Source organism: Oxyura jamaicensis, chromosome 11 (genome assembly GCF_011077185.1).
Source record: "Oxyura jamaicensis isolate SHBP4307 breed ruddy duck chromosome 11, BPBGC_Ojam_1.0, whole genome shotgun sequence".
Lineage (NCBI taxonomy): Eukaryota > Metazoa > Chordata > Aves > Anseriformes > Anatidae > Oxyura > Oxyura jamaicensis.
The window spans coordinates 4617587-4642355 of NC_048903.1; the positions used below are offsets into that span (position 1 = coordinate 4617587).

General features: G+C 33.5%; 1 protein-coding gene across 6 annotated transcripts in view; it reads left to right on the forward strand.

The window, feature by feature from the left end:
- The window catches only part of RPGRIP1L (RPGRIP1 like), a 74838-nt gene that overhangs the window by 46385 nt on the left and 3684 nt on the right, over nt 1-24769 (forward strand). For all 6 annotated transcript variants that reach the window (XM_035336515.1, XM_035336516.1, XM_035336511.1 and 3 more), the window contains 4 exons: nt 905-1005; nt 10190-10373; nt 16426-16510; nt 22259-22392. In XM_035336515.1, coding sequence (XP_035192406.1) covers nt 905-1005; nt 10190-10373; nt 16426-16510; nt 22259-22392 — 504 coding nt within the window. The remainder of the gene's footprint in view (nt 1-904; nt 1006-10189; nt 10374-16425; nt 16511-22258; nt 22393-24769) is intronic.

Here is a 24769-nt window from a genome sequence, read left to right on the forward strand (position 1 = left end):
ATTGAATGCAAAAATCTGGTATCTGACCTAGATTCATAAAAAATTAAAGGAAACCTGGCTTCTATTTTAAATGTCTTTATATTCTCCCATGGAACTATACTGTTCTAAAGATTATTTTAATGAATATGCTCCTTTGTCTGCAGATAACAGCCAGTGCTGATACTGGAAATCCTTTCAGACAGTGAAAGGGTAGTATGTCTTACCATATTTGTGACATAAAGTTGTTAAGAGGTAGATGTATTTCAAGATTATAAAAGCTGGCTCACCCTGTTCCAACTCTAAGCTTAAACTGTTTGTTAGCAAAATAAACCAAGTCTTTGGTACCATATTTAAAATAGAAACAGAAAGAGGATATTAAAATTTCACAGTCTTCTTCACAGCTTCTGTGTAAAAATTCATTAGTAAAATTGGAAAAACATGAAGTTGAATCCCTGTTGTGTTTTTAAGTAATTTGCTCCAGAAAAGAGAGACAAAAAGGCTCTTCAAAATAATCCATCTGCATTACAGAACTACTTTATTTAAGAAAAAAAAGAGTACTTCTTTAGATGTGCATGGTGTTAATAATAGGAAATGCAAAAGTTCAGGCCATATCCTACCTATGAACTGCTGTTCATACTTCAGTTCATGACAAGACTTGTATCATTGCACTTACCAACTTTCGTCTTGGAAATATTAGTATTTTTTAGCAAATCAGAAAAACAAATGTATTTAGACCACGTTAAAGATCATTGATTTGCCAGTCTTATCTTCTGAAGGAAGAGATTTACTTGACGCTGTTCTGCTGTATTTATTAGAAATAACTAATATATTGCTATCAGGTGTCTCAGCAAATCTCAGATGGACTACAAATACAGGGTTGTTTTTTAACTGCATTGATACTTTTTTTTTTTTTTTTTTTTTTTAGCAGACCAAGATGATAAACACACAAATGATGCCATTGAATCAATAATAACTGACAGCGATGACTGTATTATTGCAAGTCCGTTATCCAAGAATATTAAACAGGTCAGTTGGAGTATTTCATGGCAATTATTTGTTAAGTCTAAAAAACAAACAAAACTTTTAAAGCCTAATTCCTCTAAGAGTAGCTTTCCTATTTCTAAGGTCAGATTCTAAGGCATTTCCAATGAATGTGTGTTTTCCTGTTTGCGGTTGAAATAGACACTTTTTCATAGGAAAAGTTAACCTTAGCCATATTGTCCATGTGGTTTATTGTTTTGTTTTTAACTGCAAAACTGACTACCTGATGATGATTCTCCTAGTTTTATGCAAAAGTATCATTTGTATCTAGTATTATAGTTTAGGAAATTTTTAGAATGTACCAAGGACTTTAGGATCCATATTGTTTAACTTTGGGTTAGCCCTGAAGTGTTCAGGTAGTTGGACTTGGTCTTTGAAGGTTCCTTCCAACTAAACTGCTCTATTCTATGACATTACATGATTTAGTCTGTATGCTTCAGCAGATTTTGGACCTTTAACTGTGACTTTATTTGTTGTCATCTTTTCCACTGTTGTCACCTGATATTTTGTTGCCAGCAAACCCTTCTTTTGCATGGCTGGGAGTCCCATGTGCTGTACTTTCCTGTGTTGAACCAACCAAAAACCAACTGTAGAAAATCAGGAGATACTAATGATGACCATTATCTTGTTATGTTGCGTTTGTTATGACCGCATAAAGGACTTAAAAGTAGAGATTTCTAATGTTTTTAAATCTGAAAGCAAATTTTAGTTCTGGACAATAGGCAAAGATAACTGTTATAATGTGAATATCTAAAGATCTTTGTCTTATCGTTCAGTGCTGCCTGTCGTCTTCATCACCACATTTATGGAAAATGTGCTTTTCTACTTCCTTTGGTGCTTCCTCAGGAAATAGAGAATAATTTAATTTGTCAAGGCCTGTAGTAAATCTACTTTGTTGAATTGATGGAATGTTATTAAAATTGCATAAGCTTGGCTTGAATATATTTCAATGCAATCAAATGGATTTCTTTGACTTCACAATAATTTTAGAGCTAAAGATCTGTTTTCAGAAAAAATTGTATGTACAGTATCCAGTCACTTCAGTGTACATTCTTTTTAATGGTCATGGACATTCTTTTTTTTGGCATGGACAGTAATAGTATTCTTTTGACTAGTCCTTAGAACCTACAATTAATGAGCATAAAGTTGTATTTACAAAGAATTTCAACAAAATACAAATGTGGAAAATTTACTTGAAGAAGTATTTCAAGAGCATAGTTCTCTACAAACACAAGAATGTTGTATACTTTTATAATGTTCACTGAACAGTCTTGACAAATAGAAATCTATTGTTTAATTGTAGTACTTCTAATAGTTAATACTTCTCTACTACTGGTCTGTCTTAGCCTTCTTTTAAAGAAGTAAGGGTATGCCGTTATATCAGCCTGAACTTTTTTTAATGTTCTGAGATATGACAACCTAGAGGTAGTTTGATTTTTGTATTCTGTGTTCAGGTGAAGGCTGTGTGAAATCTTACAAACTATCAATGTCAAGTAATGCTTCCTATGAGAAATATTTCTCCTTTTTTGTAAGTTGTAGAAGAGATTTAGAAATGCTTCAATTTTTATAAGCTGAAGAGATACGCAGAAGGTGTTTTTGAAAATGAAATTGCATGCTATATATGTAAAATAATTATTTTTTATTTTTTTTCCTCTCTACCTGTGAGAACTAAAATGACTACTACTCATCACTGTTAAGTCAAACTATAACAGGGTAGATCTATACATCTCTAGTACTCTTGTATTTTATGAAAATCATTTAAAAATATTTCAGAGAGGATTTTGAGTGTAGATTCATTTCAGATTCATTCATTTCTATCTTCTCAGATTTGTTCTTCAAGTAACAGTGCATGTTCAAGAAGGGTAGATAAGACAACAAAAACCTATAAGCTATTAAAGCAACACAATTGATACAAATTTCATGTTAAAGTTATGCATTGGTATATTTGAAATCTTTGCAGAATACAGCATGTGAAAATTGAGATCGAATTCATATTTTTTAAAAGACTAAAAATCAGTGCCTTTTATCGTAAGAGATAAATATCCTGCTGGTAATCAAACACTGCAAATAAGACTTGTGATTTTTAGTGATCGTTATGCTAATTATCCTATGTATCTGAGTTGTATGCCAAACTGTTTAAGCCATTTAAGATCATACTGTTTCTTTTTTGCGTGTTGCAAATTAGACAGTCCATGGTTATTTCTTAGATACGTTGATCATAAAGGAAATCTAACAGATTTTCCAGTACTTAGCTATACCACTTGCTTCTTTCTCTTTTCTTCTTGTCTATGATGTATAATTAATCATAGATTACTTCATTTTGTTTCATTTCATTTACAACATTTATGAGCTTCACTTTGTCGGTATGAAATGCTTGTCCCCTTCTTTCCTTTCCAAAGTGGCGTAATTAGTGTTAGCATCTTTTTTAACAGGCTACATAAAGTTTAGTGGCTGGATTAAATCAAGTCATTAACATAATGTTCTATACAATTTGCCCCTATCTCTTTTCGTTTCCAGTACATCAAAGTGCCACCGAGTGCCAGTGTAATTGGGCCTTGCTAGCTTGTCAGGTTCAGTCAGGCTGATGGCTGCTGCTTTTACTAAAAAGCTTCCAGGCATGATAATTAATAGAGAAAAGAAGTCTGAGAAATGTAAAAGTTTGGACAGTTCTCTATGAATATTTCATACATTTGAATAATCAGAAGTTAACATTATCAATTTGATGTATAATACATTGATTAAAAGCCTTGTTTCAGATCCTCAAAATAGACATCAAAACTGGGAATTTGCATTTTCTGTGGCATGGTCTTTATATTTAAAAAAAAAAAAAAAAAAAGGCTTTTCTCTCTCATCCCTCCTCCCCTTCACCCCCATGTCTACACTTTATCTGTATAGGAGATGATAAAGCATTCGGTTATCACAATAAAATTTACTGCTGTCAGCTTCCAAGTTTTCTTAAAACGTGCCCATAAAGCAATTACTGGCAAAAACAATGTATTCTGTGGTAGTCCCATTCCTTGCTTTAAGAGTGTTTGTGTCTCTTTTCCATTGCTGATGCTGTGAGTGCATTATCTTGCACTAATAGCAGTTTATTGAAAACTGTCGTTATTGGGTCCTGCAAGGTTACATCTCTGGGTCTAATTAATGTTGACGTTAAAGTCTCTTAAACACTAGTAAAAAGCAACACTAGTTCCTTGTGGCTCAGCTGGACAAAGAAATGTTTGTGAAAACTTGGGTAGATTCAAATATAAAGTTTATGTATAGGGAAACCATAAATACTTTTCCTTTTAAAATGTCATTTTTGTACAGTTAGTTAAATAGTATACATCCTCCTATGAAATACCTGCATTTGGAAAAAAAAAAAAAAAAAAAAAAGTGATTTGGACATTGTGTTACAGTTTTAAACTTTGGTTTCTTCAATTCCTCTTTTAAATTTATTTTCTGCATGACTTTAATACCTTTGATGGACCCTCAGGAAAATTCCTGAGTACATGGTGCTTGTTTTGAACTGGCCTTTTCTGCGAATACCCAATCTGAATTTATAGATCTAAAAATTTAGGTTTTTAATATTACCCTGTGTTGTTGAGTTGGTATGATTCTACTTTGTCATAAATACTAATTCTTTAGTATTCTCTTGGTCTTGTCTAGATCTAACCTTAGATGCTTTGTGCTTTCATTTTCAAGAAATTAGGGAAGTAAGAATATTGCACCAGCATATTTAATGAAAAAAGAAATAGAATTTATGAAATAGAGCTGTTAGTAAGTAAATGGCACTTTCCTCTGATAACAGCTTTATAGTCTCTATTTTCAAAGAGTACTGATAGGTCTAATATGAAAAAAATCAGCTTGTGCTGTTCTCCACCTTAAAATGATTGTTGGCTACAGCACGGTCACTATTAGACAAGAACTTAGGTAAAAGAAAGAAAGTCTGAAGGATCTGGGAAAAGCCTAAGTTGTTTTTTTACCTACTGATAAAGCTTGATGTGGACCCTGTTTGATTGGGTATTACACTGAAATAATGAGTTTATAACTTCTAGTTCTTGACAAATAAACTTTGAGGTAATAATTAGAAGCATGTTTACAAGCCATTGGTCTTGATGGGAGAGCTGAGAGAAGAGAGAGAAATAATACCAAAACAACAACAACAACAAAAAACACAGCTTTTAAAATGATTCAAAACCACAGAGTCTTAAGTCTTTTAAGATTCTACCTTAAGTAAAGGTAACACATTACTTTTTCCATAACAATTAAAGCTAATCAGTCAGAATGCTAAATTAAGTAGAAAGACTTAAGGCTGAGTATATAAGCCCATAGGAAAATCATCAACAGGAACCATTTTTAACCTAGCTGGTAATGTTTACTGTGGTTATGAATATGAATGCTCCTCAGTTCTCACTTGAGAGACTATATTTATCGGAGCTCATTGACATGGAAGTAAGTTACGGTCATTTCACAAGTAGAAATAAGTTGTTGTTTTTTCTAATTGGAGGTCTAAAAAGCATAGCATGGGATTTGAAACTAGACTTGAGTTTTGATTAGCTGCAACATATCACCAAGCAGAAGTTGTTGCATGCTATGGGTAATATAAAAGAGAATCAAATTCCATTCATTTATACACATCTATAGGGTCCCCATACGATACGCTAATGGGAGGTTGGAGAACAGTATCAAATATTATGTAGTAAGCCTCTAAATAAAAAGAACAACTGTATTAAAAATGTGCACTTTGATATATTCTGTCACTATAGTTACCCTCTTAGCAAATGAAAATGCTATACTGATAGCTTCTTCCCATACTAAGGCATTTTTTTCCTAAATGGATTAACTTTCAAATAGATTTTTTTTTTAATTTAATTTATTTTTGAAATCAAGTTTATGATCTGCATATAGAAAAATACATGCATATAAAAGCAGGAATCCCGTCATGTTTGGGTTTGTGTATTTTTACATAATACTGCTTTTTTTTATTAATTCATCCTATTTCTGTAGCTTAAATGTTGATGAGTATTAATGTAGCTGAAACGTACAAAGTAACAGCTCTTTAAATTGAGAATTCTTCTGTCTTTTCTGCTTGTTTACCTAAGGCTCATGCTTGCTTGCAAAATTAAAGATATTTTTAAGTTTACAAAGCATTTAAATTAGGTAATTGTATGACTAATTAGTATTGATATGAAGCTAACTGGCTTTGAGATTTGATCCGGTTGATATTTGTTGTTCATTTTATCAGTTAAGGAAGTTTATATCTTAGCGGTCAAATAGGTCCATATATATATATATATATATATATTTTTTTTTTTTGAATTTATTACTTCCCAGAAACAGTTTATCTTTACAAACTCTTAGTTGAGGCAGTGCTGCAGGCAAATTGCAGTAAGAAACGTTAAGAAAAATAAATGGTACTTGGGAATAACATTGAACAGTTTTATGTTTATTCTTCAGAAAGGATTGGGGTAGCAAGCCATGTGAAGGCAAGAAAGTCAATTACTATATTGGTCAATTGATCAAAAGTTAGTATTATAAGCAATGTGCAAAAAGTTCAGGTGTATGGTTGTGGTTGTAGAGCTTCAGATCCCTCAGTACCATAGTATTTTCTGAAATACTTAGTGTTTTGTACTGAATTAGAAATGGTCTTTTCTGGAAAAAAAAGATACAGTGAATTGGTGGGCATGTTACAGATTTGCATGGAAGAGGCAATATTCAGTCTTAGAATTGTCTCAAGCTGTAACAAGTAATTCATGCCTTTGAAGATACTAAAGACAAATTCATGCTGTGAAAATGATCGCTTTGGACTCTATGCACTAGAAAAAAAGGCAGAAGAGACATGCTAATGCAAAAATTATCACAAGTAGTTTTCTTCTTTAGTGTATTCCTACCTCTACAAAGAGCTGATGGGATTGCACTGAACCTTGTTACTGTGCTAACCTTGTAGTGTTGCATTCTCCTCCTAGCACACAGCAAAGGCCAGTGATCCTGGGGGAAAGCTGCGTGCCTTTCACTTCTTCCCAGTCAGGCTGACTCTAAAAGAGCTATTGAACAACGAGAGACCTCTTTGCCCCATTTTTTTTGGGAGAGTCTAAAGTGCATGCACTTAGGTTAAGTCCCGTCTGTTTGAAGAATGGACATAGTTACATCCCTCTTTCTTTCCTCACGTTTACACTCTTACAGGGAAAACACATAAGTAGAGGATGTTCATCCTGATATGAAAAGTTACTGCATTCTGAAGACTAGCGCGAACCTTTGTTTAAATATCCTGACCAAAAAGAAAACTGAAATATGGAATATACGTCTTCTTGAATATGGTAGTTGACTTTCTATGGAAATAGACTAAGCTTTATTAATCTCAGACATCAGAAAGATGAGAAAAGTTATGTTGGGACTTCAAATTCTGATGTAATGTCCAGTGCATTAGTATTTGACTTAATCCCAGAGTTTGTTGAATGAGTTCAGTGATTCTTGCAAATCTTTAGTTAATGTTAGTTACACATAGTCAATACTGAATTGCACAGGAAGAGAGAATATTTCCACAGACTAAGAATATTTCCCATGTTTTCTTTTTTGTTTTCCTGACTTGAAATAAAAGCCCTGGACCAGTTTCTCAGAGCCACTCTTTGATAGCATTTGGTATTCTCTATTTTTATATGTACCTCCAGCCTCTCTGCTAGAGGAAAAATCATACTAAATTGTTGTTTTAAATATTAAGTTTAAAGAGTAATTGTATTCACCTCAACATAGAATTATTTGCACAAAGTAATTGATCTAGACAAACTATCCATTTTCACTTGCACAGTACCTAATATATAAGAACAAGTTGGAGTAGGAAGGGGGGGAGGGAAGACCTTAGGAAAAGAAAATAAAATACTTTACTATGCATCACAGAAGTGTAATTGGTTGTTGTTAAATATTAATTCCTATCATATATTGGATGCTGCATATTTTCACCGTGGCTACATAATATGACCATTTTTATATTAGTAGTGAAATACAGCTTTGCTGCTCTTAAGCAGTTCTGTATTTTTATTTGCAAATATTTTTAATGAGCTTATGTTCTCTTTTATTTATGCTGTATTTTTGTTTAAGATTAATAAAACCAGACCTTAAAATATTTTTGACTGTTTAGATCTAATTTTTTTTTTTTTTTTTTTTTTGCAATTTTGTAATAGCATGACTCAGTTATTTGTTTTCTTCTAAGTTAACAAAGTGCCATCAGTGCCTGATTTATTCTCCCCTACTTGAAAAACTGTAATATTCTTTGCCTACAGTGTGCAATTACAAGGGTTAAATATGTCAAACAAGTTTTAAGTTATGTAAAAGAAATACTTTATAATACAGGATATTGAATTTGCACTTGATTCATAAACTACTTGTCTGTGTACAAACTAGTTTGACATAACTACTAAATACTTTGGGGCGAACAAAACCATTCAGCATATCACTTTAAATACAGATGCTCATACATCTGTTCAGTGCATGGAAAAAGGAGTTGTTTCTGAAGTAAAATTAGACAATGGAGCCAATTTCATTTTTTATGCATGTGAATGTAGAGTGCTTGAGGTTATTAGTTGAAACTGAGTAACCTTTCCAGGCTTTCATCTCTTTCTTTTCAAATTTGAATATGAAAAGCATATTCAAGTCAAAGACCATCACTTTAATGACATTTGGCAGTCATTTGATTTATTAGATTTTAGAAAAAAAAAAAATTCCTTTAAATATTTCATCATTCTATGCTAATCCTAGTAATATTGCCAGCTGAAGCCGTGTACCTGTATTAGTGGAGACAGAATGGTGTGGAATTTTCTCTGTCATCCTAGTAAAATTTCCATGAATCTACTGAATAATAAAACAACCTTATTGAAATATTCAGATTTGGGTTTTTAGTTAAAGTGTCTTAGGATACATAATAAAAGGAAATGTCTTTTGAAAGGAGGGGGTAAAATTACTTCATCAAATATTGAAAGGGCTTGACAGCAATGGAAATTGTTCTATATGATGGATTTTTTTACAGTAGGATACACCTGCTTTTCAGTTTGATTAATTATATAATTTGCTTGGAAAAAACATAAGCTATTTCCATAATAAATTAGAATATTGATTTGCAGTTCTAACTGAACCTAGAAAGCTGATCTTTGGAATATAATCTCACTTCAAATAATTTGTATTTACCATAAAAATTTGTCAGAATGTTTCCAAGTAGGGGAAATATTTTTAATAAAGTTATGAATTTGAAAAGAACTCATTTTTTTGACATTTCTGAACTGCAGGGAGCTATGTTTATTTGAAGAGTCTCATCTTTGAATGCTCAGCTATGTACTTCAATTTTGAATAGTACTTCAATTTTTAGTGGCTTTTCTTTCTTTTACAGAGTTACTTAGGGAAATATTTGTGACTCCTTCTGTCAAGTGTGACATTTCCATTTAAATACAATAAAATTTATTAAAATTTATTAAAATTTCTTTGTACACAGATAATACAGATGTTGCTGGATGGTATGAAACAACTTCGTATGAGCAATAGAAAAATGTCATTATAGTTAAAAAATATATAATAAAAGGTTCTGATGAAGACCAATTGGAATATTACTTTCATTATCACATTGTTAATTTTACCTTTTCAAGGTGTGTTTGATGTTACTAGAAAAGCTGAGTATATGAAACCGAGTCCCATGTATGTACAGTGTTACTTTACATGCTTAAGTACTTTGTAACTTGATGGATTTTTATTGAACTAATTGCAGGATAGCCTGCAGTAGGCACCACATCCAATAATTTTATTTCATTGGGAAAACATTGATACCTGGTATTGCTGAGACTATTTCAAACAACTACAGGATCAAGATACAAAAGACTTTGTTGTGTAGCTAAAAATAACAGCAACTGAAATCTGTGGTTCAGATATCATTTATACATGCACATACCCTTAACTTAATCTTTTCCAGTAGAGTATGACTATTGTGAAAGTATTTCAACACCGAATATAAATCAGTATCTGTTGCAATGATGCTCTTGACTATAAACCCTGGGGCTTTAGAATCTCATTGTGTCTATGTCAAAATCAATCAACAGTGTTAACCATACAAAATACCCAGTGATTTACATACATGTATATTTGTTTTAGTTAACACTTCAAGAAATGAAAAATATTTTTATTGTGTTTGTGGTTTGTTTTTAAATAGGCAACTGACAAAATCCGGGTTGAAATTATATCACTTGGCCTTACTGAGTCACGAATTACAGCAGATGAAACAATACAACAGCTGTTTGTAGAGTGCAGATTATACAATTTAGTTGTAGAGGAGACCCCAGTGTCACTTCCAAAACCTGCAAGTGGTCAGAGGGTTCACTATAACTATAGCAATGGTAAGTCTAATGTCTTTCATGTTTACTCTGTTAAATTTTGTCTTTGGAAAAGCCCGTCAATATCTCCTCTATATTATAGTTGGATTTGTCTGTGTACTAATTGTATTTGTTTTGTTCCTGGGTATTTTAGGAAACATTACAACTGTTTTTTAGATATGCTAGGGGTGCAATTAGCAAGTATAAAATCAATTGTTGAAGTAGGCTGCTGTATGAAATGATAACATTACAATGTATGTGAACATCCTGTTAGCCTGTAGTTTTTTAAGTTAGATGTATATAAAATTAAAATTAGGTATTCTTTCTAAAAGAACATAAGGAAATTATGTTTCTGTTGGTATGTGATGATGCAGCAGAAGAAAAGCATTCCACATAACCATGTACAACTAAAACTGTTCAAAAGAGAAAAAATATGTAATTGGACTAGAACATCACTACAGAATACTCAGTGTTCCTTTAATAAGAACTTTTTGAAATAGGAATTATTTAGCAATGTTTAATACGAATACATTGGTTTTTCATAGAATCATAGAATGGCTCGGGTTGGAAGAGATCATCTTTAGAACATCTAAAAGATCATCTAGTTCCGACTCCCCTTCTATGGGCAGGGATGCCACCCACTAGATCATGTTGCCCAGCGCCCCATCCAGCCTGGCCATGAACACCTCCAGGTGTTCACCACCCTCTGAGTGAAGCATTTCCTCCTAACGTCTAATCTAAATCTCCCCTCTTTCATTTTAAAACCATTTCCCCTTGTCTATCATTATCTGCATGCGTAAAAAGTTGTTCTCCATCTTCTTTATAAGGTGAGGTCTTCCTGGAGCCTTCTCTTCTTAAGGCTCAACATCCCCAGCTCTCCTGGCCTTTCTTCACAGAAGAGGTGTTCCAGCCCTCTATGATCTTTGTGGCCCTCCTCTGGACCTGCTCTAACAGGTCCATGTCTTTCTTGTACTGAAGGCCACAGAAAGCAGAGCCTCACAGGGGCAGAGCAGAGGAGGACAACCACCTCCTTCAACCTGCTGGCCTTGCCTCTGTTGATGCAGCCCAGGATGCAGTTAGTCTTCTGGGCTGCAGGCGCACTCTGATGATTCGTGTCAAGTCACATCAAGCATTTTCTTGACCATAGGGTGACTGCAAATTTGAGAGAGAATATAAAGGCTGGTGTACAATATTTTGTTAATTTTGGTAACTTTGTGAAAGACAGTTGTATGGCTTTATTTAGAAAACACTGCAGACTGAATTTCATTCACTGAGGCCTGCTTGCATTTAAAAATATGAGATTTCTTACATCATATGAGACATTAGATAAGACATCAGGTAAATAACTTTTTATTTCAACAATGCTTATCTTGCTAGTTTCTGTAAACACTTTTCTAAATATGCTAGATAGGAAGACATTTTTGAAATCAAATTTGTAAAACCTTATTGAAATAACACCGTAAACCAATAAAAGAAAGCTGTCTAACAATTTCAATTTCTCATCATCCTTGAGTTCTCATTGCTTTGCATATAAGAAGCATTCAGGAGGTATGAAAATAAATTCTTGCACAATCTTTTGATTCCTGTGTATTTTGGGTATGATCAATAATACTTAATAGATTTTTTAAGTACTAACTCCACAAAGTAGAACAAGCAAAACATAGCCAATTTAGGACAGATACATTGAAAGTGGGAAAGTAGAGACAGAGATGAGTACAAGATGAAATTTCAGTCTATTCAGACAATGATTAAACTTAAATGTATTTCAAGCTGGGATATTGGAAGGCACTATTTTGCTTAGAGTCAGATTCATAAGGCTAATTCATGAGCCTAATTCATAAGGCCTTCTCAACTGGTAATGCTGTATCATACTATTTCTGCTAGTTAAAACTTGGCTTGATAATTAATTTTTCTGTTTGCTGCTCAGGTATTGTAGAAACGTTTAAACTTCAAAATTGCCTAACAAACAAGTATCAGAATGTGGTTATTATCGGCTCCAGGCTTGTATTCTGCAGTGTTATACTAACATGATTATTATTTGCAGAGTTTTGCTTAGATAATGGGCTATATAATTTTTACTTAAGGTTAGTTTTTCATATAGAGGAAGAAAAAAACATGTCTGCTGTTTGATACTGTCAGTTGGAAAGCTAGGAAGGTAATAGTAATGAAATCTGCATGTGTGTTTACTATGGCTTTACTGCATCTCTTATTTGTCTAATACGGTGTTATTATGTCTAGCTGGATTTGAGCATGTTGAATATTTGAGGTTAATTGAATACTTTCTTTAATAAAAATGAGATTTGCATGGGGAGAAAGAAATTTACTTTGCGGTTTGAAGGAAACTGATAGTCCTCTAGATTTTGTATAGAAAAAAATAACATGGTAAATCCATAAGTAACCTAAGAAATCATTAATTATATATAAAATACTTTTTAATATTTATTCCTTGAGCAGCTAGGGTGTTTTAAACATCTTAGCTGATACAGAAGGCCCTATTAGATTTTTTGTTTAACAAACAGATGTATTGTTTCTATACCTTGTACATAACTTTCACTTCCATTGCTTCATACGCAATGTACCAGATTAATGGAATCTTGCTGAAAAACAAGAGAGTAGATCTACATTTATCTGGAGAGAAGACCCTATGAATTTCCCTTTTCACAAGTGGTTAGAGCATGTAATTTGACATTAATTACTTATTTTGACTATGACTTTTTGACTAGGAATGATTAGATCATTTTTCTTTCTTCCAAGGCCTATAAACAGAAACTTGAATGGGAGAGATAGATATATGTTCTAGGATTATACCACATAAGTCTTGATTTCCCTTAATGTGAGGTTTTGTAACTACTGGCGGTCATACCGACCGAGGAGAGGAGCTGTTATCAGAATACCCAAGAATGCTCCCAAACACCTTAATCCCATGAACTGAAAGAAAAGGGGAACTTCCCAAATTGTGCTTACACCATGATTCTGTCCTGTAATTTATTTTAAAATAAAAAAAATGAAAGATTCACATCTTTGATAGGATTTAATTTGTGTATGATATTAGGAAGTGTTAGAGATCATTATAAGCAATGCATTAATATTTTAATTTTTTAATGTACTTTAAAATTGTGTGCTGGAAAATATTTTCAGTCATGTCACAATAGATAACTTTTAATGTAGTAGCAGTTTCACTGTCTGAAATACATCAGGAAACATAAGTTGCTTCAGGAAAACAAAGCTCAGTTACACTCGTATATAAATGCATCTGTTGATATTGGACTCAATTTCAGTAAAAGGAATAATTTTCTTGTAAAAGCCACAATTACTGTAATTACCAAGGTAAGGACAGTTCATAAATGTTAAGAAAAAGCATTCAAGTTGTATTAAATATGCAGATTTTACTGTGAAAGTGAGATGGCAGGAAAGCTACTAGAAGGTAACAGACGATCTGAGATGTGGCATTTTTACCGTATGCAATGATTCTAGAGAACAGACAGCAGCAGCAGCAGAATTTACAAAATCTCCCAAAGATTTTTATGAGTTACTTAATCAGACAGCTTTCACAGTGAACAGCTATTTATTTGGACAGCCCAAAGAACAAGTATGTTTTCCAAAGGGGTTGGTGAAGGTGGGGAGGAAGATGATGGGTTTTATTTTCATTGAAAATAAACTTCTGAAGTTCCACACTCTAAAAAGTGGATGGTTTCTTCTGAATAATTCAAATGAAAGGCCTGGTATCAGAAATATAGTTGCACTTCTTGGTGTTTATTTTTGTTCTCCATTAAGGCTCAACACAGTATGAGACATTGTTTTTCCATCATTGCGATGAGCCTCTGCTTCAAAACAGACTCATTTAGCTCTGTTAGAAAGTGAATTATGAAAAAGCATGTTGTAACACAGCCAGCTACGTTAAATGTTTAGAATTGCAGTGGTTTTTAACGAGGTTCAGGGGCATTTTAATCTTTCAGGTTTTAATGCTTCTTTAGGACAAATTTTAAAATTATAATTTTAGATGCAAACTGTCACAAGTTAATTTTGGGTGATTTTTGCAATTAATTGGATAGAAATATGAGATGTTCCACGCCTTGGAGCAATGTTATAATTCAGTGTTATAAGCAGAAGTAAGGGGTGATATGAAAGTATGTTATTCATCATTATCTAAAAATATAAGTTTCTTTTCACTGCAGTTAATCATTTTTCCCGATTTGAATGGAGTTCTTGTGCTGGATGTTTTACTTGCTAGTCTGAATTTTTCCGCTGACTGAAGTGAATTCAAATTCTTTAGGTTTGTAAATAGACTTCCATTTAAAATTGTTTTAGATACACAATTAGTAAACTTAGGAAGTTCCAGTTGGAATGCTTATGGGGAAGGGAAGAATCTGTTGATGTGACAGCTCCTTTGAAGTTATTTGGTTGTCCATCTGCCTCCCTGCTGCCTCCCTGTCACTTCCTGTGGTGGCCCCAGGAGGACTTGGCCATGAGAGGAGCACATGTGGAAAGTCATCCACATACCCAAAAGCAGAGCAGATGGCAGTAATAGCTTTTTTTAACCTGTCCAAGAAAGTAACAGTGTTGTGGGTGGAAATTAAGGATTCCAAGATGGAACACCAGTGCTTTGCTTTCTGCTAGTAGGGAAAAAGGTGTTAGATTGCAGGTTCCTTCCATTGAGTGATTCAGATCCTGGCTGTTGTCTGAAAGTACCAATTTCTAGTAGTAGTTCTGCTGGCCGGGTAAGAGTTGAGAAGCTTTAGAGCAAATTGGAAGAATAGTGGCTCTGCATGATGTGCTTCCTAGGACTTTGATAGGTATATGACCACCAATAAATCCCGTGGCAAGGAGTTAATTTTGGCCTTCTTATCTCTATATTGTATGCCTATATTCCGATACTCCCTGATCCTTGGTGGTAATCATTTCTGTTTATACGAATAAGTTTACTTTAGATAATAGAGGAGGGTATGAAATTCATAACAGATTCTGTCAGCACGTAGGAAAAGAAACCTTAACATGATGTGCAAAGTGAAAGAAAGGTGGAGTTTGTCTTTTTTTTTTTCTTTTTCTTTTTTTTCCCTGCAGTGACAGAGTAAGTAGAGGAGAGTGAGCCACGTTGGGAGTAAAGATGCTAGAATTTGAAGAGAAACAAATTTCTAGCTCCTCCTCCTGCTCTCTAAAACAAATGCAAAATGTTCCTAGGAGCTATACTTATTTCCCAGAGAGCTATATTTCCGTTCTAGTATTTTTTTTTTTCAGCTATGTTTCTAACTTTTTTTTTTTTTTTTAATCAAAAAAATTTAAAAAAAAAAAAAGTAATTCTTTTAACATTGTTTTGCACATCCAGAATTTTTTATAATCCTTCACAGTAGTTTAAGTTCTTCTAATACTTGGAGGCTGATACCATGTGTGATAAAGAAGCAACTTTCTTAATACAGGATTCCCAAAAAACTTACTAACAAATTTCCTAAAACCCTGTTTCTTAGTATTTTATTGTTGGACCAAATCTAGACTATTTTTCACTCTAGGTTATATTAATGGTACAAAAATTAAATGCTGGTCCACGTGTTTTTATTTTAAATTAAAACAATAAAAGGCTTTTAGAGCATTTGCACACACTCCCTGGGCTGTGGATTTTCTTCCGTCCATCGGTCTGGTTGTTTCTCTTATTGAAATTTTGTGGCAGGAAAGGAGGATTAAATTACTGAGGCTGTCAAAAAGGACAAGCATTCTGCCATACATTATCATTATCACTAGCCTCCTCAGTGGAAGAAAATGCGCTAAATCCCTTCAAATACAAAGCAGTAAAGACCACTGGCTTTTAAAATCATGACTGCTATTGCCATTAACAGGAAATGACAGCTATGTGGCATGCTTAGATGCTGCTTGTATCTTTTCTGACAGTGTGCACATAAAACTGCCGGTGACATGCCATTAGATCACATGACCTTTCAAATTTGATTCTAGCATTGTTGCTTTTCCTTGGGAAAGACAAGGGAATGAAATGTTTATTTTTCTTTGTTCTTTTCTTCACGCTTTTTCTCCTGGAAGATGAAAAACAGGCGGTAACTAATTATATTAATTCCAATTTGCTTTGCAGTGATACATGTGGATAAGGCAAATAATCGTGCAAGAAGAGAGTATCTCAAGTCTATACTTCAAAAACCAGATATAAACGCTGACAGGTACATATTAGTGCTGAAAAACTCCATAAAAGGTCTTTGTAAAGAATGCTTTATGTTTTGCCATGTGGCTTGCCTTGTTCTTTGACTGTATTGAGGAAATAACCAAGAGAAGTTAATACATAACTAACGAACTAGAGAGAATTTTGTTTCAGCTGGGAATTATACCTATGTTTTGATCTGGTGATTGATAATCGTATCTTCCCTGAATAGGTTTGTGTGACATGGAATATTGAAATCTCTCTTGTTGTTTTAGTGCTGTGTTTTGTTTTTTGTTAAGTCGTGTTTCACCAAAGAGAGATTCTGTCATCAGCATTCTATCCATATTGAACTTGTAAAGCGCATATATCAGAGTAATACGTCTTTTGCTTTCCGAATTTGAAGAACTAAAATTATAAAAACTTCAGAAAGTATTCCTTAGCCCTGGAATTTCCAAAAGCCTTATATATAAATTGAACCTGTATAACAATTGATTTAGTAGTCAGCTATTGTATGTATACTTACGATAGAGTATAGATTAGTCTAGTCTGAGCTCATAATAATAACCTTGTTTATGCAAATTTTTGGATTGAGATAGCATGCACATTCCTTTGAGCAAATGAATAACAAATACTGATTCTGTTTGCTCTTGAAGGTCAATCTTAATAAAAATGGAACAATTATTAATTTAAAGGGTGATTTTATTTGCAGAAGAGGAGAATACATTCTAACTGTGTTTGGAGTATAGGTGTTACTTGTTTTTGTTTTAAAATACTTGTTTATTCACAAGACACAGATTCATTCTGCAGTAGAAAGGAGAGTGGTCCGTCTTCATTCTACTTCTCTTCTAAAGTTGAGTTCTATGCTTTGGCCTGCTAACAGATTTTACTAAGATGTAGCAGGGAAGACCGTGAAATGATCTTTATGGGAATGGGAAGTATTCTGAGGTTTGGAGATAAATATATTTTAAAAAATCTTCATTCTATAAGCAAGCAAAAGATTTGCTTTACCATGCAGAATGGGAAAATGGATAACATGCTATATTAAGAATTTAATGATACCGAGGATAAAATACTCTCCCCCCCCCCGGGGTTAATTTAGTGAAGAAAACTAGCTAGTCTGTAGGTTGCAATTTCACCAATAAATACTTAGGTATCTATGCTAAATATTCACCAGATCTAATGTAGATATGTTCTATTGAAAAGTTCAAATTTAGTATGAAATAACTAACAGCAGCAAGCTTTCTCCGGAGCAGAAGCATTCATCTTTTATTTTCACCGTCATGTGATGTTGTTACAAGGTAGGTTGTCTTCTGTGGTGAAGTTTCAATGCGGTGTTGACTGAACAGCAAGGCAGGAAGTTCATCAGTAGTCCAGTTCCCTGCCTTAGCCTAGCACGAGGACCACCAAGAAACAAAACTTACGGAAGGATTCTTTTACACCAAACGTTTTCATCTCTTTGAGTTTTTAAACCTGGCCTAGTTCTATCTTCAGCACATGTTTTCTATCACAGGCCTTACAAACTAATATCAGAGCTTTTTCAGCTGAAACAGGAACTGAACTCAACTAATGCTTTAAAGATCAGGAGACCAAATTATCAAGGATATAAATATCATTGAAAATTGCCTGCACATGGTTTAGCCTGACACTCTATTGGGTTTGTACAGTGCCAGGTTATAGGAGCAGAGTTAGTGTATTATTAGGTGTATGCTTTAAGTTTTCAGGTGAACTTTTTTTTTTTTGTCACGAATGTTGTTAGAAATGATACTCATAATGATGGATTCCATATTAGAACATACACAGATAGCTTGTGTGCTATGTTTTTTTATTCCAAAAGGAGAGTCATGTTAAAGAATATCCTTTGAAACCAATAAATATTCTCAGGTGTTAAGAGAGAGATTTGAATAGAATAAATAAAACTACTCCTAAGACAGAGCTCCAGATGATAACCTAGTCCTATAGTTGAACTGGGGACCAGCTTGACCATTAAAATAATGAATTTCACAGCTTTATATTCTTTGAATTTATACTTACAAATAAATAAATGTATATTGATATGGCATTTATATGGGAAAGTATGTTTATTTATTGGGAGTGTGGTTTACTGTTCATTAAAAGATAAGATTTCCTAAAAAGAAGTGTTCTTTTTCTTTCAGTTGGACATCATATGGAATAATTATGGTTTTTGTTTGTTTGTTTGTTTTTTGTTTGTTTGTTTTTTTAATGTTGATTTGGTTCTATATTGGAAATGCAAGGATATTCAGTATATAACACTTTATGTGCTTTCAGTAATATAAATAATCAAGAAAATATGGTGCTAAATAGCATGATATAAAGTCTAAAATACATGAGCATGAGGTAGTAATAGACTTGGAGGACTGTTGAAATCCTTTTTAGGTTGGTAACGGTTACATAGCACAAAGATGCCTCTTCTCTTTTGACAAGCGTCTTTGTTTTTATCTGCATTTTCAGACAGGCAATGTCTTTATCATTACTATGGAAATTTTGTCAGCACACTTGCTGTTCCTTATAGCTCTGCTGCGTGACAAGGGTAGCCTTTATGTTTTGTTTCTGGTTTTGTACTATAGGGATTCAGTTTATATTCCTTTTTTATGTTAGAAAGCTATACTTAATAGTATTTGTAAAACCTTGTGAAAATGAACAGAATGGTACAAAATTAGTATTTTTTTGTTATTTTATCACCTTAACCTAGTGTACTTCCATGTTCAAGTCTTTTTTATCAGGTAGTAAAAGGAGGCGTTTGTGCCAATCCATTTAAGATAACTGGAACCCAATTGCATTTATGCTTTGTCCAGTTTATGTTCATCTGTTACCTTTCAGCATTTAAGTGTGGAAATTTGGGTCATTTAGAGAAACTTACCTGGTTCCTCATACCAGATGATACTTGCAGTACTTGCAGTCCTGGTGGTATAGTATATACTCATCTGACAAGTGTCAAAAGAGACGTGTGTGAAGAATGGAAGAATCCATTCTTCTAACAGTCACCCTGCTGTGATAACAAGAGTAAACAGGTTTGTGCGAGAGGTTTCCAAACTGAGCCTGACAGGTAGGAAATGATTTCTGCACCAAGAAACTGAAGGTATGAAGTCATTGTTCACCAAAGTAGCTAAAGCTATGCATCCATATCATAGGAGTATAGAATACACGTACAGTGTTAGCTTCACATTACTATACTATATTAATATACAAGGTTTTCTCCTTGCTGCTTAAAAATGGCTGATCTGTGGAGTAAAGAATTGGAACCAAAATCTGCCAACATCACAACTTCTCCCAGGCACTCTAAATTCCCTGCTGGTGATAACACCTTTAAGTGCTATCATAGCAATGTTTGTTTCAGATTTTTCTGCTGCATTGTAAAACATATTTTTAAGCTTGAAGCCATGATTATTTTTCACTTGGTACACTTAAAAGATGAAAATTAATCCAGCACTATTTCCCCTATCTATCATTGCCTAACTGTTTTCTCCAATTAATTTGATACAACATTGACACTGAATTATAACAGAACAGATCTGTTCCCAGTTCCCAACAGTTTTATCAGGTTTTGTTACAATTTTTAACTTGTTTTTATTTCATTTAATAGAATTATTGAAGTGTTCAAGATAACTTCCTTTTTGATTGAGTTTTGGCACTTTTGGTCATCCTTAGCTCTGTGCCAAAAATCTTAAGTTAGATCCATTATACTCAGTCAAGCCACCTGCTGTGGAAATAGCTGTGATATTTTTCCTTTTTTATTTTTATTTTATTTTATTTTTTGTCTCTAGAACTTTTTTTTTAAACAACACTTACTTTCACCAGATGTCAGCTTTTAGCCATAAACAAATACTTAACAATCAAAATAATAAATATTTCTTAGTAAAAGCCAGAACAAAACCAAAATGCTATAAAAGCAGATTGCAGTCATTGTTACTATGCTTAAAGGCTTTTAGGAAGATTTGATTATAATTTGTCTAAGATAGTCTTTCCCATAGACTTGGATTTTGTGCAGTTTGATTGTTGCTCCTTTGGAATTGTGCTTATTGGAACATTTTTAGTTTGTAAAGCTCTCAAGCATTCACTGTTTTAGCGATACTGCCAAGACATACCAAAAAAGTAGTTAAATCAGAATTCCTGTCATTTTGTCAGTTTCAGTGCTTTTGGCCCCAGCACAAGCCACTAATTCAAGTCAGCTCCTGCACAACACTGTAATTATATGTTTAAAAGTAAAACTATACTTGGGTACAATGAGTGTAATTTAAGTTTGCAGAAGAAATGCAAATATTTTATATAGTTGTTGGGCTGAGATGTTTGGAATCGACAAACAGGCTTGCAATTAAACAGGATGATAAATAAATGAAGGCCTTTGTGTCCAGGCTGTATCATGGCTAGTTTTGTTTGATTGTTGTCTAAAGTGTAAAACAGGAATGGAACAATGAAGGTAAAATAGGAGGAGTATCGGTTGGAGAGAATGACTGCAGGACAAATGGCAGTGTAAAGTACAACTTGAAACTGGGAATGCATAATACAGCATTAGAAAGGTACTATTTTGAGAGAACTGCCTTTAGGTTCCTGTTCGGTTTTGTTGAATGTGTTCTGGAGTTGAACAGTATTCTTGACAAGTGTCTGAATGATGTGTGAAAACTCTCAGTAATTTTCAGCTAAATACTTTGCACATGGTGTTTGGAAATACTGCATTAAATATGGTTAGTATTTCTCATATCAGGAAAATGTTAGATATGGTTTGTCTTAAATGCTTATGTCTTTCACACCACTCATTATAAAGACAAGAAAATGTATGGCTTAGGATTTACTAAGGCTGGGTCAGCATAATCAAGTACTGTGGATCAGTGGGAGAGAGAGAATCTCTAGAGCAAAAGCAGTTGTTGCTAATGGTCTGATATTCACAGTACATAGATCTTAGGACGATTTTCAGAATTCAAAATCCTCCTAGTTGATCCCATTGACTGACTGTCTATCTGCAGTGCAGCGCATGAGGGGTACTCCTGGAGCACATATTCAGTCTAATTTAGTCCAGTCCAAAAATAATCCAACATGTTCCAAGCTTGCTTTGCAAACAGAATCACCATAACCAGGGACAAATGAAAAGTTTTACTTCATAAGTACACTCTGTATCCAAGCCCAAACAATCATACAGGTTCATTTTATGACTAAATGAAAGTAATTGAACTTTTCTTACAAATTTTGCTGTCAAAGGTTTTAACCAACAAAATGTAATGTTTAATCTAAAATGAATATTTTTGCCATTTAATTGTTAACATCAAATGACTTGCATGGCAAGGTCAGCAATCTAAAACAAACAAACAAGCAAAAAAACCTGAAAAGCTATCACTATTTTAAAATTATTATAAATGAATTTTCCTAAAAGCACATAGGTACAATCTTGATTTATTGAACAGGGGAAGATGTAAAGAAATTAAATGACTTGAACAGTTCATTCAATAGCTGAGCTAAACGAACCTAGGACTTTGAAATGTGAAAAAAAATCTTTCATCCTTAGACAACTCTCTGTCCTATCTGTTCTTCTAGTATTGATAAATAATGCTAAAGAAGGAGGGAAGATTTTGAAAAAAAGGTTCTCAAAGTATTGTTTTCATGGAAAATGTTGCTCATCAGTAATAGAGATCTGGTTTATGCTTGACTGGTTAAAACATAGGTACAATCTTGTACCAGGTTTTTTGTTTTGTTTTGTTTTGCCTTTTTAATGCATTTTTATGCTCTTTCTGAACATAAACATATCTTCTCTTATGTTTAGTCTACTATTTACAGTGGTTACCGATCCCCCAGAAGATGAACAGGATCTTGAATGTGAAGATATTGGGTTTGCTTATGTCAGTTTGAAAGAGATATTCCAGAAGGAAAGGGACATCATTGAGCAAGATATCGATGGTAAGTTTTAGAGGCTAATTTGTTGTAACCTTCCATAACCACCAATTATTTGTTCAATTTCTGCTTGCCTCTGCAAGCTTTGCTGTGTAAGTAGTTGTTTGACTTTGAACAAGAAGTTCTTTAATGGCCTCCGTGGCCTCTAATGGCCTCCACATTTGTCTGAAAAAGTCTTCAAAAACTGTGTAATTTTGTTGTTCCTTAAAAAATGCTTTGAAGAAAAAACAGCACTCCCAGCTCACAATAATCAGTTCATAAAACCTAAGAACTTTTAGGACATGTCTACTTGTTACGATTCTCTATTTTGTACAACATACTTTATCCAATAAGACTGTAAACATGTATTATTTGTTATTAAAATTTCTGTCAATAATTCTGTATTGCTAATGTCTTTATCTTGTTTAAAGTAATTTTATGAACCCCAGAATACCTCAAGATTGCATCCTCCGTATCAAACATATCTGAGGCAAAATGAAATACCGGTGGCTTTTGTTAGGTCTGTCAGTTTAGTAAGCATTATTCTCTAACAAACTGAACTTTCACTGTGATTTATTAAAGCATGGTGAGGTGAGTAGGAGGTGTGGAATCTTCCATTTCCTCTGTTTTGTGATAACATCTTATAAAGCAGATAAGAAGACTAGAGAAGGTTATTTGGTCTTTTAATAGACAGCTAACAAAACTATCCTCCTGGCTTAGCCTTTCCTCACCCCCAGTGTAGCAGGGACAGGGTTATCAAGTGAGCATTTTCATCCTTACCTATTCCACGAAAATTCTAAGAATCAAATTTCTGTACCCTGGAAATAGACAGATTTGATGCAGTTCTTACTGTGGCTGAACCACTTCATCTTTTCTCCACCAATAATTTTTCTCCAAGTAGTTACACAAAAGCACATCTCTTCCAAAAAGGTATTTCACAGCCATCTAAAATTGTTTTTGTTCTAGATTTTATGGCCCATTTGTCATAATTCCGATTTGATAAGATTGATTAGTGATATAAATTAATTTTGTACCCTTGAATGTCACCTTTCACACAACTCTTAGAACTCTTAATTGTCATCTGAGGTGAATATGAAGACAGAAAGTACAATTGTTTAGTATTAGTTGTTCTAGGTAATCATTATTATGTAACACCAGCTGCTTTGGGATTGTGAGGATCATTTCTTCCCCTAAACAAAAGATATTCAAACTTTTTTTTTTTTACTTTATCTATGAAAGTGATAATAGTAGTAGATAGAAATACATTCACTCTTATTCCTACCCACACTTATTCCCATCACTGCAATAGATTTGTTTCTCAGTAAGAAGCTACTAAAGCTTACAAATTATATAGAGGATTAAAAAAAAAAAAAAGAAAGAAAAAAAAAAGGCAAACAAAAACTGTTAGCTTCTTTTTCCCTACACTAGAAATCTCCTTCTTGGAATAAACTAAACTTAGTGTTTGATAATTTAAAAGCAGACACTCATGTAACTTGACAGTTACTATCAATATCAATAAATGGTAGGTTAGGATATTCTGTTTCCCAAAATCCATATGAGAAAGATAATGTATAATGTTGCCAAAGAGGTACTGAACACAAGGCATAATTGGCAGGCGACTTGTATACATTGGCATTTGTTTTTCACTGTACAGTTTAGATTTTTTTTTATTGCATCCATAACCATATTTTGTTAGAGTTAGAGCATTCAGAGAATTAAAATGAATTTTACATTAAAATACATCACATAATGGCAAAAGTAGACTATATGAATCCATTTACTTGAATGAGATCATTGTAAAAAGACCTGTTCTTAAGATCTGGATGCTTTTATACCCAGATCTCAATTCTGTGTAATGGCACAATAAAAGGCATTCTTAAATAATACTATACACATTTTCAGAAGTGGATATTGCTTTGAGGGCAAAAGAATATACCTAGACAGAGGGGACTTAGTCTGCTGCCATTCTAATCATTCTTAAACGTTAGGTACGCTAAACTTCTTTCATTCTTTTTGAAGACTGCAAACACAGATCTTGTTCATATCTTGTTCTTTTTATTGTTAATTGGGTGGAAGTGGCCTATATGAAACTTGAAGCAGTTAGGAGGCTAACAAAGCAAGAAGCTGGATGAAAAGGAGCTTATACAAAGGCATAAGACATACACATGTCTCAGAGATAACAGGACAGTATTAAAACTGAGAAAACTGAATTAATATTATTTTCTGGTATCATCAGCTGTAGTTACTTGCCCTACTGTTCTTATAAGATAAATATATATATATATATATATGCACTCTGAAGTTTGCTTTTTAAGTTGACAGTTCACTGAATGATTTGTCCATTGATATACCAAATGGTTTGGATCTGTAGGAATAGCATCTCATCTGTCCTCTAATAGCTCTG